This window comes from Antedon bifida, chromosome 1 (assembly GCF_963402885.1).
Source record: "Antedon bifida chromosome 1, ecAntBifi1.1, whole genome shotgun sequence".
Classification (NCBI taxonomy): domain Eukaryota; kingdom Metazoa; phylum Echinodermata; class Crinoidea; order Comatulida; family Antedonidae; genus Antedon; species Antedon bifida.
Window position 1 is genome coordinate 16,497,036 of NC_136226.1, and position 16,195 is coordinate 16,513,230.

At 34.7% G+C, this 16,195-nt stretch overlaps 2 protein-coding genes and 1 pseudogene across 2 annotated transcripts in view; all 3 read left to right on the plus strand.

The window, feature by feature from the left end:
- Positions 1-360, plus strand: part of LOC144854954 (small subunit ribosomal RNA) — a 606-nt pseudogene extending 246 nt beyond the window's left edge.
- Positions 361-520: 160 nt separating this feature from the next.
- On the plus strand, positions 521-2,511 carry LOC144852464 (cytochrome P450 2U1-like). Its single transcript, XM_078710280.1, has 4 exons — positions 521-696; positions 810-1,546; positions 1,893-2,090; positions 2,351-2,511. The coding sequence occupies exons 2-4, from the start codon at positions 838-840 to the stop codon at positions 2,509-2,511; spliced, it is 1,068 nt and encodes a 355-aa protein (XP_078566406.1). The 5' UTR covers positions 521-696; positions 810-837.
- Positions 2,512-6,573: 4,062 nt separating this feature from the next.
- The window catches only part of LOC144844727 (cytochrome P450 2U1-like), a 38,558-nt gene continuing 28,936 nt past the window's right edge, over positions 6,574-16,195 (plus strand). The window contains exons 1-4 of the mRNA XM_078701766.1: positions 6,574-7,033; positions 7,164-7,925; positions 8,272-8,469; positions 8,730-9,088. Of these exons, the coding sequence (XP_078557892.1) occupies positions 6,670-7,033; positions 7,164-7,925; positions 8,272-8,469; positions 8,730-8,947 (1,542 nt within the window). The 5' untranslated portion in view covers positions 6,574-6,669 and the 3' untranslated portion in view covers positions 8,948-9,088. The remainder of the gene's footprint in view (positions 7,034-7,163; positions 7,926-8,271; positions 8,470-8,729; positions 9,089-16,195) is intronic.

The window sequence follows — 16,195 nt, forward strand, 5'->3', positions numbered from 1 at the left end:
GAACTCTGGATAACTTTGCTGATCGCACGGTCTAGCACCGGCGACGGATCCTTCAAATGTCTGCCCTATCAACTTTCGATGGTACGTTATGCGCCTACCACGGTCGTCACGGGTAACGGAGAATCAGGGTTCGATTCCGGAGAGGGAGCTTGAGAAACGGCTACCACATCCAAGGAAGGCAGCAGGCGCGCAAATTACCCACTCCTGACACAGGGAGGTAGTGACGAAAAATAACAATACAGGTCTCTCTCGAGGCCCTGTAATTGGAATGAGTACACTTTAAATCCTTTAACGAGGATCTATTGGAGGGCAAGTCTGGTGCCAGCAGCCGCGGTAATTCCAGCTCCAATAGCGTATATTAAAGCTGTTGCAGTTAAAAAGCTCGTAGTTGGATCTTGGGCCTAGGCTCGCGGTCCGCCGCAAGGCGTGTCACTGCCCGTCCTGGCCTTCCTCCGGGGCCTAAAGGTTGGCCTCTGCTTGGGATTCTACCAATGTTAGCCGACGGTGAGTGAGTGTACAAGAAATTCACAAAGATAGCTGCTGAACATGGATCTATTTTTAGTGCCAGGCTGGGAATGTTTCATTGTGTGGTGTTGAACGACTATGAAATCATTCGTGAGGCTACGTGTAGAAGTGGGGACATGTTTTTGGACAGACCAAGGACGCCACTTTTTGAAATTCTTGGTGGTGGAAAAGGTTTGTTAAAAATGTCTTGAGTAGATTCACCAATCGAAATGATTGATCTTGATAAAAAAAAAAATATCCAGCAGTTATACTAGGTAATCAAACATAAATTACATTTTATGTAGGTATTGGAGGAGCTTTTTACAGTGAAGGATGGAAAGACCACCGACGGTTCAGCTTAAAAATTATGAGAAGTTACGGAGTTGGTCAGGCCGAAATTGGTTCCTCAACAAGGAATTTGCCAGTGAAAATGGAAAGCCATTCAACCCTACACCGTACCTTGGTAACGCAACGGCAAACGTCATTTGTGCCATAATGTTTGGAAACCGTTTCAACTTTGACGACCCATGGTTCGTCAAAATGATGACAATCTTAGGCGACATGGGCCACCTTTTTCAAGTATCTGGACCAATCAACTGCTTTCCATTCCTACGACATATTCCGTTCAGCCCTTACAAGAAGCTGAAAAAGTTGGTTGACGATCACTATATTTTTCTAGATAATAAAATCAATGAGGTAAAATTGAGTTACGTAGAGTCTAAACCGCGACAATTTATTGATGCGTATCTAGACGAAGTACAAAAACGGGAAGTTGACGGATTTGTTGGAACTCTCGACGAGGCTCATCTTAAATTTGATATCAGTGATATGTTCAATGCAGGAACAGAAACATCCGCTAACACGTTGAAATGGGCAGTACTATACTTGGCTCTTTATCCTGACATCCAGGTCAAAGTTCAAGATGAAATGGATCTTGTTATCGGTCGCAAAAGAATGCCGCTACTTTCTGACAGATCTCAACTGCCATATACAATGGCTACATTAGCAGAAGTACAACGTATCGGATGCATTGCTCCTTTAAGTGAGTCTGAATATTTTTTTCTAACTTTAAGACATGCGCTGCGCGTTTCAAGGCATCATCATTTTAATGTGGAATGGGATTATGCATAATTGTGCTTATTTATACAGATGGTGGCGTAAACCTTACAGCAGACTACTATCTCAAAAGCCTAACATGCCAGTGTGTAATTCGAGCGATTGAGTATGTCAACATTAAATTTGAATTGTTGAAGGCCAAAAAATGTTTCTGTTTATTATGTTTTTAAAAAGTATTAGAATAATTAATTAATAGTGTATCTTAACACTTTAAAAATATATATTCAAAACTAGCTTACTGATAAGTTAAGATAAAAATACTTTTTGTCAAGGTGTTCCGCATGCGGCCACTGAGGATACAACACTTCGTGGTTACGACATACCAAAAGAAACCATTGTCACGTTAAACATCTGGTCGGTGATGTTTGATCCCGAGACTTGGCCTGAGCCAGAAAAGTTTAAACCAGGGAGGTTTTTGAATGAAAATGGATGCTACTCAAAAAATGAGAAACTTATTCCGTTTTCGATAGGTAAATTAAACAAACTCTCTCATACATTACTTACACGCAAAGGATATGAAATGTTGGAATTCGGTCATGTAATTAGAAATTAAACATTTCAAGATACAATCAAGGAAGAGTGACATTTGTAATTTCACTCTTCCCTGATACAATGGTTACAAATATCAGTAATCAAGGTTAAACCAGAATAGTGTTATAACATGCTAGGCAATGTAATTGTCTATCACATTTAAGAAAATTGCTTTTTAATTTTAGATTATTGTTTTCAGGGCGACGGAATTGTGTTGGAGAACAATTAGCCGTGATGGAACTGTTTATCTATTTCGCACACCTGTTACACAGATTCAAACTGAAGTACCCGGATGAAGATCCTACGCCGGACCTTGAAGGTTTTTTTGGAGCAACTCTTGGACCCTACCCATACAAATAAATATGAAGAATTTACTTTGAAACATAATTAAATCTCTTTTAACGGACACCATGTAGCCAGTAAATAGTGTTCTATTTTTGTCTAATAGAATGTATTGTTTTGATGTGGACTTTTTTTTGCCTGTACTAAGTTTTAATTAAAAAGTGTAATCACATGTATTTGTAAAACGATGTACCAGTATTGGACATTTGTCCGATGCCTAAAAACCGTTTTCCAAAACGGGTAGACGTTACGCTGGAAAGACGTTATAAAGATGGATTTAATAGAATTTTGGATTGGAACCAGCAGCAGAAGACAAACTAACAACTGGAATAAACACTGAAATCGATAATTACAATTAGAACCAACATAAAAAGCGAAGGAAACGTCACTAGCAGAAAATTTACAAAAATAATTTGACAAGGGGACAGAAATCAGCTAATAAACTTGTATTTCGTTTATTTTTCTTTTGTGGCATGCACCACTTTTATTCAATTTCATTCAATAATATCATGTATATGATGCATAATAAAATTATTGTAAATAATTAATACATAATTATAATCATTTACTTATTTATTGACATTAATCATAATAATTTTTTAATTTCAAATGTTTAAGAGAAATTATAGAAGTGTAAAAATATAGGCAAAAACAAATATAAATATAAAGAACTGTACTGTGAAAGTCCGCATGTAATGGACTGTACATCATGTATCCATACACGCAAATCCATACATTTATCATAATTGTTAATATTAATTTACTATTTCATTAAGTTATTTTTATTTTACAAGGTTTTAATAGATCATTACTTTAAATTTAAATTTTTCAATTTTACAAATCACCAAAATTGCACTCTAAGACATTTAAATACATATACATTATTTTGAGTAAATGATAATAACACACCGAAGCGAGCTCACCTCTAGTAAGAATATAAATAGTGGTACATTAACCATATTTAATCAAATACTGAGATAGCTAAACTAAATGCTGTTAAAGTCCATTGAAGTATCTAGAAGTCTGTTTGACTGGTTTGAACAACTGAAGTAAAGCTTTATATTAGCCTTGGGCTCAGCTATATATAAGTGTCATAATATTTATGTTCTGATTCCCTGTGTTTAGATAAGGATGCTTTAGACTAGGTCTGCTTAATTTTATTAGCCAATCAAAATCGTATAATTTTGGAGGGAAAATGTTATCCTCCTCTGAAGCCCCTAATTTGCATGTCCAGTATAAGAGTAGAATGTAATAGATATTAGAGAAGAAGAGAGAATAAGATCAAAGTAGATAGACGTATAGATTATAGAGAAGAAAGGTCTAGACTGGTAGAAAGATGTATTAATCGAGTTACAAGAAATAAAAGTTTTAGTTGAATACAGTATACTTTTTGTATGAGAAATTATTCAGTGTCAGTGTACGTCGCGTGAATATATATACGCCTGAGAACGCTCGGAACCAACTCCATATATTCACTACAATAAGTCTTGAATTGCTTTAAGTATTTTGATTGTGTGTTACCACCATCTTATACTTTGATAATTATATCATTAATTAATCTTTATCTTTATAATCATTTTAATTGATCTTTTGCGTTTCTGTTTGAAGAATAAAACGTAGATTAGATTATATAATTTATCCTTTGTATTGCCTATATTCTGTTTGTGCCTTGCATGTAACAGAAAGTGGGTGGGGGGGGGGGGGATCATTCGGGAAGAACTTTAAATTTAACTTTAACTCAAATCGATAGGTTTATAGTTTTATACCTGGTCAAATTTTTATTATTTTTAAACATTTGTTTGTGACTAGTAACTGTTACAATGGTCTTTGAACCAGAAACGTTTTTTGCCGACCCTATCCCAAGAGGTAATTAATAGTCTGAAAAAGATGATTTGCTTAAATTAGCTACGCACATAGGTCTAAAGGACGTTGATTCCTCTATGCGAAAGAATGACATTAAGAGTCGTTCATTAACTTATTTGGTCGAGGAAGATATTTTTGATAGTAGTGTTATGTCTTCCCAAGTTGATTCAAGCATTGATGCTAAATTAAGAGAAATTGAATTACAAAATATGAAAGAAATTGAAATTCGAAAAATGGAATTGGAATTTGAAAGAGAGGAAAGAGATTTTAAATTAAAGTTACGCGAATTAGAGCTAGCTAGGGGAATTAGTCAACCTACTTCCAATCCAAAATTTGATGCAACTAAACATATTAGACTAGTGCCACCTTTTCAGGAGAAGGAAGTACTGCTATCATTACTAGAATCATTGTTTATATTAATTTCATTATCATCAGCACTCTTCATCTTAGCTACATTTATTACGGCCATTTTTTCAGTGTTCAACTTGGCAAAATTTCGCTTTATGTCCTACTTGTTTACTGCTTTTCCATGTCTGCAAACTCGTCGTACATGTCCACTCTCGCCAGTTCTTCTATTTTTCTTTGGTGATATTATTGACAGTTATACAATGAGTTATTGTTTTGTACATAAATATCTTGAGTATAGGCCTATATAAAGAAGGGGAAAATCACTACTATTCTGCTCGATACATCCAAATAATACCAAACGTGAAACCCTTCATAATTAAATTACACATATGAATTATTTAGGCTATGAATACTACAATAGTCATATAATAATCAATTATTATGCGTGTAAATATTTTCTCCATTGTACATACTTGAATGATTGAAAATATTATATTCTCAATTGAAAGGTGTATTCATGTAGTATTTTAGTAATTTCTTTAATTAAAAAAAGAAGTACAGTATATTGTATATCAAATTTTACTGGAGGTATTTTATTGATTATTTTAGAAGTAAAATGTTATCACTTGTAGGCTATTTCACCCGATACATTTTAAATATAGAAATACCTTCTAAGATCTTTTGCAGCTGTACGTAAGTTGAATATTATTAGGCCTATAAAAGATTGTTTGGGAAATGATGCATTTCTATTTTTATAATAGTTTCTAGTAATTCTAGTAGTAGTTTATTAATATAAAAAAAGCAAAATAAAAAAAAATTCCTTGTATTGTGACAGTAAAAACAACTCAAAAGAAAGCTTTAATTTCACTTTATATTTTAGATTGTTTTCCAGTCAGCTTCTGCAAACAAAACTTTGTTTCTTTTTTGTTGTTTTTTCTACAAATGGCGAAAACGACTATACTAGTTGCGAACGATACATTTGATGAAATCGCCACATGATCCGGCTTATTGTTCCATCCGTATCTTGTTCGTGAGTTTATGATCGAATGTCGGGGAAAAGGGTGGGGGATTATATTTTTTTTTGTAAATCTAGTGCGGCGAATTTGAATCATATATTTTATTTTCTATTTATTCAGAGACTAGGTGGGTGGGTGCAACTCGGTATTAAGAAAAAATAGTATATGACTGGATTTATGTTCTATTTAACATAGTATCTGTAGTTTTTCTTAATAAAATAAAAACTAAAAAAGAATAAATAATAGTTTATTATGACCAATTTAATGTGTGACATGACAGAAAATTTAGAAAATATTCTAAAACAAGTGTTTTACATATATACACAGCCAGGGTGGTATGAGCAAGACAGTACAACAACATGATACTGAGCTCTGGAGATCAAAGGGTTTATCTGTTGCTGCGCACGATCAGTTCCACGCCCCTTAAGAGACACCGAGCCGTGGCGAATATTACTGTGGTATTTTTCGGAGCCATACATAGAGTCAAAAGACTGTTACGAGTTTCTATATTGACAAGGCGAGTTCTTTTTCTTGTTTTCAGATTGCCTTGGCATGAGGAAGACTTTAATAACACTGTATCAATAACAGCCCAATCCTAATGGATGCTAAGCAACATATTTGATTACATAACGACAGACCTTTTATTAACTTTTATGCCTTTTATCTGGTATAGTGAATGATATTTCATAGTTCGTTAACACAAATAATCAGAAATTTGTTCATACATACCAGGGATTTACCAGACTGAAAATAGTCACCGACCTTACCTGCATAAAAGATTTAACCAAGTGGAACCTTATAAAATTCTTTCAGTTTAAGTAATAGGCCTTCAACAAGCATATCTTGCCTGTAGTATATCGTCCTACTGTAAATATCATCTTGAAGTGACTGCAATCGAAAGATCCCTGTACTATTTTCTATTTAGGCCCACAGTATAGACAGGTAAACAATGGAGTCATGGCAGTTATTTGGAACACAATGGATCGAATTGAGATATGTTCTTCTAGCCTGCATTATATTTACTTTCGTTTGGAAAAGCATTATTGGACGACAGAGCTTGAAGCTTCCTCCGGGGCCTAAAGGATGGCCTCTGCTTGGGATTCTACCAATGTTAGCCGACGGTGAGCGAGTGTACAAGAAATTCACAAAGATAGCTGCTGAACATGGATCTATTTTTAGTGCCAGGCTGGGAATGTTTCATTGTGTGGTGTTGAACGACTATGAAATCATTCGTGAGGCTACGTGTAGAAGTGGGGACATGTTTTTGGACAGACCAAGGACGCCACTTTTTGAAATTCTTGGTGGTGGAAAAGGTTTGTTAAAAATGTCTTCTTTCTTTATATAAATTGAGTAGATTCACCAATCGAAATGATTGATCTTGATAAAAAAAAAAATATCCAGCAGTTATACTAGGTAATCAAACATAAATTACATTTTATGTAGGTATTGGAGGAGCTTTTTACAGTGAAGGATGGAAAGACCACCGACGGTTCAGCTTAAAAATTATGAGAAGTTACGGAGTTGGTCAGGCCGAAATTGAACCAATGATAGCCCGCGAAGCTTGGTTCCTCAACAAGGAATTTGCCAGTGAAAATGGAAAGCCATTCAACCCTACACCGTACCTTGGTAACGCAACGGCAAACGTCATTTGTGCCATAATGTTTGGAAACCGTTTCAACTTTGACGACCCATGGTTCGTCAAAATGATGACAATCTTAGGCGACATGGGCCACCTTTTTCAAGTATCTGGACCAATCAACTGCTTTCCATTCCTACGACATATTCCGTTCAGCCCTTACAAGAAGCTGAAAAAGTTGGTTGACGATCACTATATTTTTCTAGATAATAAAATCAATGAGGTAAAATTGAGTTACGTAGAGTCTAAACCGCGACAATTTATTGATGCGTATCTAGACGAAGTACAAAAACGGGAAGTTGACGGATTTGTTGGAACTCTCGACGAGGCTCATCTTAAATTTGATATCAGTGATATGTTCAATGCAGGAACAGAAACATCCGCTAACACGTTGAAATGGGCAGTACTATACTTGGCTCTTTATCCTGACATCCAGGTCAAAGTTCAAGATGAAATGGATCTTGTTATCGGTCGCAAAAGAATGCCGCTACTTTCTGACAGATCTCAACTGCCATATACAATGGCTACATTAGCAGAAGTACAACGTATCGGATGCATTGCTCCTTTAAGTGAGTCTGAATATTTTTTTCTAACTTTAAGACATGCGCTGCGCGTTTCAAGGCATCATCATTTTAATGTGGAATGGGATTATGCATAATTGTGCTTATTTATACAGATGGTGGCGTAAACCTTACAGCAGACTACTATCTCAAAAGCCTAACATGCCAGTGTGTAATTCGAGCGATTGAGTATGTCAACATTAAATTTGAATTGTTGAAGGCCAAAAAATGTTTCTGTTTATTATGTTTTTAAAAAGTATTAGAATAATTAATTAATAGTGTATCTTAACACTTTAAAAATATATATTCAAAACTAGCTTACTGATAAGTTAAGATAAAAATACTTTTTGTCAAGGTGTTCCGCATGCGGCCACTGAGGATACAACACTTCGTGGTTACGACATACCAAAAGGAACCATTGTCACGTTAAACATCTGGTCGGTGATGTTTGATCCCGAGACTTGGCCTGAGCCAGAAAAGTTTAAACCAGGGAGGTTTTTGAATGAAAATGGATGCTACTCAAAAAATGAGAAACTTATTCCGTTTTCGATAGGTAAATTAAACAAACTCTCTCATACATTACTTACACGCAAAGGATATGAAATGTTGGAATTCGGTCATGTAATTAGAAATTAAACATTTCAAGATACAATCAAGGAAGAGTGACATTTGTAATTTCACTCTTCCCTGATACAATGGTTACAAATATCAGTTATCAAGGTTAAACCAGAATAGTGTTATAACATGCTAGGCAATGTAATTGTCTATCACATTTAAGAAAATTGCTTTTTAATTTTAGATTATTGTTTTCAGGGCGACGGAATTGTGTTGGAGAACAATTAGCCGTGATGGAACTGTTTATCTATTTCGCACACCTGTTACACAGATTCAAACTGAAGTACCCGGATGAAGATCCTACGCCGGACCTTGAAGGTTTTTTTGGAGCAACTCTTGGACCCTACCCATACAAGGTGTGTGCCCTGGAAAGATCACTCGACTTTGAATACAGACAACCAATGCAGACAGAATAAACCGATTCGAATAAAATACAGCGGTTTCTGAATTGAAATGCTTAGAGGTTTAAACACTATACATTATTTTCATAATTTGAAGCAAATAAATATGAAGAATTTACTTTGAAACATAATTAAATCTCTTTTAACGGACACCATGTAGCCAGTAAATAGTGTTCTATTTTTGTCTAATAGAATGTATTGTTTTGATGTGGACTTTTTTTTGCCTGTACTAAGTTTTAATTAAAAAGTGTAATCACATGTATTTGTAAAACGATGTACCAGTATTGGACATTTGTCCGATGCCTAAAAACCGTTTTCCAAAACGGGTAGACGTTACGCTGGAAAGACGTTATAAAGATAGATTTAATAGAATTTTGGATTGGAACCAGCAGCAGAAGACAAACTAAAAACTGGAATAAACACTGAAATCGATAATTACAATTAGATCCAACATAAAAAGCGAAGGAAACGTCACTAGCAAAAAATTTACAAAAATAATTTGACAAGGGGACAGAAATCAGCTAATAAACTTGTATTTCGTTTATTTTTCTTTTGTGGCATGCACCACTTTTATTCAATTTCATTCAATAATATCATGTATATGATGCATAATAAAATTATTGTACATAATTAATACATAATTATAATCATTTACTTTTTTATTGACATTAATCATAATAATTTTTTAATTTCAAATGTTTAAGAGAAATTATAGAAGTGTAAAAATATAGGCAGAAACAAATATAAATATAAAGAACTGTACTGTGAAAGTCCGCATGTAATGGACTGTACATCATGTATCCATACACGCAAATCCATACATTTATCATAATTGTTAATATTAATTTACTATTTCATTAAGTTATTTTTATTTTACAAGGTTTTAATAGATCATTACTTTAAATTTTAATTTTTCAATTTTACAAATCACCAAAATTGCACTCTAAGACATTTAAATACATATACATTATTTTGAGTAAATGATAATAACACACCGAAGCGAGATCACCTCTAGTAAGAATATAAATAGTGGTACATTAACCATATTTAATCAAATACTGAGATAGCTAAACTAAATGCTGTTAAAGTCCATTGAAGTATCTAGAAGTTTGATTGTGTGTTACCACCATCTTATACTTTGATAATTATTTTATATCATTAATTAATCTTTATCTTTATAATCATTTTAATTGATCTTTTGCGTTTCTGTTTGAAGAATAAAACGTAGATTAGATTATATAATTTATCCTTTGTATTGCCTATCTTCTGTTTGTGCCTTGCATGTAACAGAAAGTGGGTGGGGGGGGGGGGGGGTCATTCGGGAAGAACTTTAAATTTAACTTTAACTCAAATCGATAGGTTTATAGTTTTATACCTGGTCAAATTTTTATTATTTTTAAACATTTGTTTGTGACTAGTAACTGTTACAATGGTCTTTGAACCAGAAACGTTTTTTGCCGACCCTATTCCAAGAGATATTTAATAGTCTGAAAAAGATGATTTGCTTAAATTAGCTACGCACCTAGGTCTAAAGGACGTTGATTCCTCTATGCGAAAGAATGACATTAAGAGTCGTTCATTAACTTATTTGGTTGAGGAAGACATTTTTGATAGTAGTGTTATGTCTTCGCAAGTTGATTCAAGCATTGATGCTAAATTAAGAGAAATTGAATTACAAAATATGAAAGAAATTGAAATTCGAAAAATGGAATTGGAATTTGAAAGAGAGGAAAGAGATTTTAAATTAAGGTTACGCGAATTAGAGCTAGCTAGTGGAATTAGTCAACCTACTTCCAATCCAAAATTTGATGCAACTAAACATATTAGACTAGTGCCACCTTTTCAGGAGAAGGAAGTAGATAAATTATTTTTACATTTCGAGAAAATTGCCGAAAATCTTAAATGGCCTAAAGAACACTGGACTTTGCTTTTACAAAGTGTACTAACTGGTAAAGCTAGAGAAATTTATACTGACTTATCAATTGAGCAAAGTTCATCATGTAGTTAAAGAACTCATCTTAAAGGGGTATGAATTAGTCCCAGAGGCCTATAGGCAACAATTCCGAAATAAACAACGGCAAACTAACCAAACACACCCTGACTTCGCACAAACCAAAGAACGGTTATTTGATCGTTGGTGTGCATCTAAACAAACAAATAAAGATTATGATAGACTTAGACAACTAATTGTGATAGAAGAGTTTAAATCATGTATTACTCCTGATGTGAGAACTTATCTAAATGAGCAAAAAGCTGAGACCTTAAGTCAAGCTGCTCGACTGGCTGATGACTATGCCTCAACGCATAAACAAGCATTCATTCAAAAGCCCCAGTCACAGTCAGTCATGTCTTCTGGAAACAAAGTCCAGCCTAATGCTAGTTCTCAAAGTGATACTACTTCTACTTTGCCTAAACCAACCCACACTTTTAACAAATCTGACCAACAATTTCCATCTCCTAGTACTAATTATTGCAAAAAGCTAGGGCACATTATGTCCGAATGTTTTGCCTTAAAACGAAAGAGATCCGGCCTTGTGCCGAACAGACGTATGATACACGGTGCTCTCTAGCCCTGCAATCTAACAATTCAATATACCCGCGGTGGTATCGGAGAAGCATTCTCCCCCGGATGGTCGACACCAAGTACCACTCCTTGGGCCTAAAAATGCATATCAACGATCTATCAGCAAGACCGTGAGCAACACTTAGTTGTCTTATATTTATGTTGGATTTTGATATATTGCTGTGGTAACTACTGTCTTTATAATGGAAAACTGTGAATTATTGGACTCAGAGTGCAGATCGATGGTAAGACGAAAACCCTTCGGTTTACTTACCATTATTTCATCAATCGTTATTTTATTGGCATACATAAACAGTACAGCATTGGATGTGAGCATATATAACTGTTTTAATGATGGAAATGCACCTAAACATCGTACTTTGTGGTCACACCCTGATTGCATTCCATCATTACATCTAGATTATTTTCCATTCAGTGTTTGCGTCAAATTTTCCACGTCATGCGATCGTAACCGATCTATGGAATTTGCTACTAATCTAGGCCACTGCACAGCATTCGTGACCTTAAACGAACTTTGTAAACAATACTGTAACTGTGCAAATACTATGCCGTATTTCAAAGAACGAAAGAAACGTCGTTTTTATGGTAATTCCATACAATATTATACTAACTCTACGGCTACTTTCAACTTACTAGCACTCTCAGGTGACGTTGAGATTAATCCTGGTCCCATTGTACAAGATCAAGAAGACACGGGAACTAATTTTGGTACCATTCGTCATCAACATGGTTTAAAAATTGCAGATATTATAAATGTTAACAGCTTACTCGACAAAATCGTAGATGTTAGAGTCTTGTTACACTACCAACCAGTTCACATACTGTCGTTACAAGAAACAAAACTTAGTAGTATTATTTGTTCCAGTCAACTTGATATTCCTAACTACATTCTGATAAGAAAAGACAGAACTAGGAACGGAGGCGGTGTCGCGATTTACATTCATCAAAGCATCAACTTCATGGAATTTGAAGATCCAGCAATGGAGAGTATTGAACAACTTGCAATCGTAATCAAAGTTCCGAGTGGTAGAACTATTCTGTTTTCCACTATCTATCGACCGCCAAACGAACCAGTTGATTTCTTCAATAGATTTGAATCTACACTGGAAATATTTACTACACGTTTTAAATACGTTATCGTTGCAGGCGATATGAACTGTGATTTTAACTCGCATGAAAAATCTAAAAAACTAAAAGACATTATGGCACGTTTTAGGTTAGCACAAATCGTGCCGTCTTCTACAAGGACTAACACTAATACATCAACTCTTATTGATGTATTTTTAACGAATAACCCTCATGTACATATTGAGTGTCGTGTTATTCCAAGTGCTCTCATTGACCACGATTTCATTTATACACGAATTAAATTTAAAATGCCTAAATTTTCTCATTCACAGAGGACTTTTAGAACTTATAAGAATTTTAATTCTGAATATTTCCGCAATGACCTAAATGACCAACCCTGGTCTGTCATTGACAACATGGATGATATTGATTCAATATATGACACATTCGTTGACTTATTTACAAATGTGTGCAACAAGCATGCCCCGTATATTACTAAACGTTTTAAAGGCAATTTGCCAAAATGGTTAAGTGGTAGAGACGATATTTTAACTCTCATGCACGAAAGGGACAAAGCCAAGGAACGATTTAATCGATCCAATGTGGCTTCTGATTGGTCTATTGTTAAAAGACTTCGTAACTTAGTAACTCGCATGTGTCGGAAGGCTCAATGCGACTACATAAAGAATCATACAACTAACAATAAAGGGAATTCTAAAAAAGTATGGCAAGGACTTAGAGATATCCTTCCAAACAAAAAGTGCAATAAACTACCCAAATCTTTTATAATTGACGGTGCTACCACTAACGAACCTGCTATAATTGCAGAGGGATTAAATACTTATTTTACCAATGTTGCAAATAATATAACGTCAAACCTTCAGTTTACTGATGTTGATCCATGTTCATTTCTTAAACAATGTTCGTCTTCTTTTTCTTTTTATAATGTTAGTACTGATTTTGTATTGAAGGAAATCTCCGGACTGAATTCTGCGAAATATGCTGCACACGACGGTATTGATGGTAAGCTCGTTCGGGCGGCAGCCCCCATCATCGCACCTTTCCTCACACAAATTATTAATACTTCCATCTCCAGTCAAAGCTTCCCTCTCTCGTGGAAAATTGGTAAGATTACTCCCATCTTTAAATCCGGTAACAAACATCTACCGGATAACTACAGACCTATATCTGTGTTACCTATCATGTCTAAAGTGATTGAGAAGGCCGTCGGTATGCAAGTACTGGAATATCTTACTTCAAATAATCTTCTCTGCCCTAACCAATCTGGATTTCGTCCCACATATTCTACACTTACTGCTATTACTAAAACTCATGACAGCTGGATCCACAGTATAAATGAAGGTAAAATCATTGGTTCAGTTTTTATTGATCTAAGGAAAGCTTTCGATCTTGTAAACTACGAAACTTCCCTTTTATGGTTTTTCCGAATCGGCTGTGAAATGGTTTACAGCCTATCTTACTGGACGTCAGCAACATGTCTGTTATAAATCAACTATATCTTCATCTATTAATGTCAACGCTGGTATACCTCAAGGATCCAACCTTGGGCCACTGTTATTCTCCATATACATAAATGATCTCCCCAATTGTTTATCGTACTCTTCAATGGATATGTTTGCTGATGATACCATTATTTACAATTCTAGCGATAAGGTAGACGATATTGTAACCAATCTTAATTTTGACTTGGATAAAATCTCCACTTGGCTTCTAGCTAATAGTCTAGCGCTCAATACTAAAAAAACTGAAGTGATGGTAATTAGAACGCCACAAAGGCTTTCTTCACTCGGGCCCATAAATGTTTCTATTAGCAACTTACCTATCAAACAGGTCACCCAACATAAGCATCTTGGCATCATTCTTGACCATCATCTTACTTTTATTCCGCATGTTGATAAGTTGTGCAACAAATTAAGTTCCTCTATCTCCATCCTCGCCCGGACTCGAAAATTTGTCCACCAAGCTACATCTCTTATGTTATACAATGCTCTTGTCTTACCTCATATTGACTATTGTTGTTCTCTCTGGGGCTCACGAGCACCACTAGTTGCTAAAGTCCAGAAACTTCAAAATAGAGCTAAACGAGTTATTTTGAAAGTTCACCCTCATACCCCATCCCACCTTATTGATAACACCATTTCTATCTCATCCGTTTCTCAACGTTATCAGTTTCAACTTGGTTGTCTCGCCTATCGGGCTTCCATCAATACCGTTCCGGATTACATCAGTCGCATGTTAACCAGGACTCAGCCCGGAGGTCGACCTACTACCAGATCCATCTCTAATTGCAATTATATTGTTCCTCGACCTTCTTTAGAGATTTTTAAACAATGTTTCAGTTATAAAGCGCCTATGTATTTTAATATGATTCCTAAAATCATTCGACAATCTGAAAATGTTATTTCCTTTAAACGTGAACTTAAAAAATTTATTTCCAGTTAATATTGTTCGTTCTATGTTTATATATATTTTTTATCTGTCAACGATTTTAACTTTTATATGAATTTTATATAATCATTGTAAATTTTAAGCCTTTAATATATATTATGTCATTTGAATATTTAATATTTTATGTGTTGTACTGTATGTATGTTTTATCGAGGGCCCTGAATGATCAGTTCTATTTGGAACTGGATAGGCTACCCTCAGTAAAGATAGTAATAAATAAATAAATAAATAAATAAATAAAAGGAGGGAAAAAGTAACCTTCTGGGTTGGTCTTGGTCAAGAAACAGAAAAATGAAAATGTTAAAAATTTGGTATCGGACTTGATGGGTACTCTCCTTTCATGTCCGATGGTTTTGTGTCTTTAATTGGAGATGATTTAAACCTCGAGCCAGTTAGGATCCATAGGGATACAGGTGCTTCTCAATCCTTGCTTTTAGAAGGTATTTTGCCATTATCTGATAGGTCCTCTACTGGGGATGATGTCTTTTTGCAAGGGATTGAATTAGGGTACTTTAACGTACCATTGCACAATATTATTATTAAATCCTTGGCAAATTCTTTTTTTCTTGAACCTATAACTGTTAATGAGGTATTTAACTTAATTTGTAAAATCGACCAAAATAAAGCAACTGGATCAGATGATCTACCAGCAAAATTTATTTCAATTACAGCATTGCATATTTCAAATCCCTTGTGTTATATATTTAATTTATCATTTTTAATAATTGTATATTTCCAAATCTGTTAAAGTGTGCTCGAGTTCAACCAGTTTTTAAAAAGGGTTCAAAAGAAATACCTGGAAATGTCCGTCCTATCTCAATTTTACCAGTTCTTAGCAAAATACTTGAAAGGTTGTTTTGTGACAGGTTAACTAGATTTTTTGAGAAATTTAATTTATTTTATTTTCATGAATAGGCCTATGGGTTTCGAAAACGTCATAGTACTAAGTTATCATTAATCAATTTAGTTAACATTTTGCTTTCTGATATTGATAAGGGTAACGTGTCACTTGGTATTTTTGTCGACTTCAGCAAATCGTTTGATACTATTAATCACATAATTTGAATTTCAAAATTATTTAATTATGGTATTCGATGAAAAGCATTCTCATGGATAACTGATTATTTAAAAAACGTGTCATT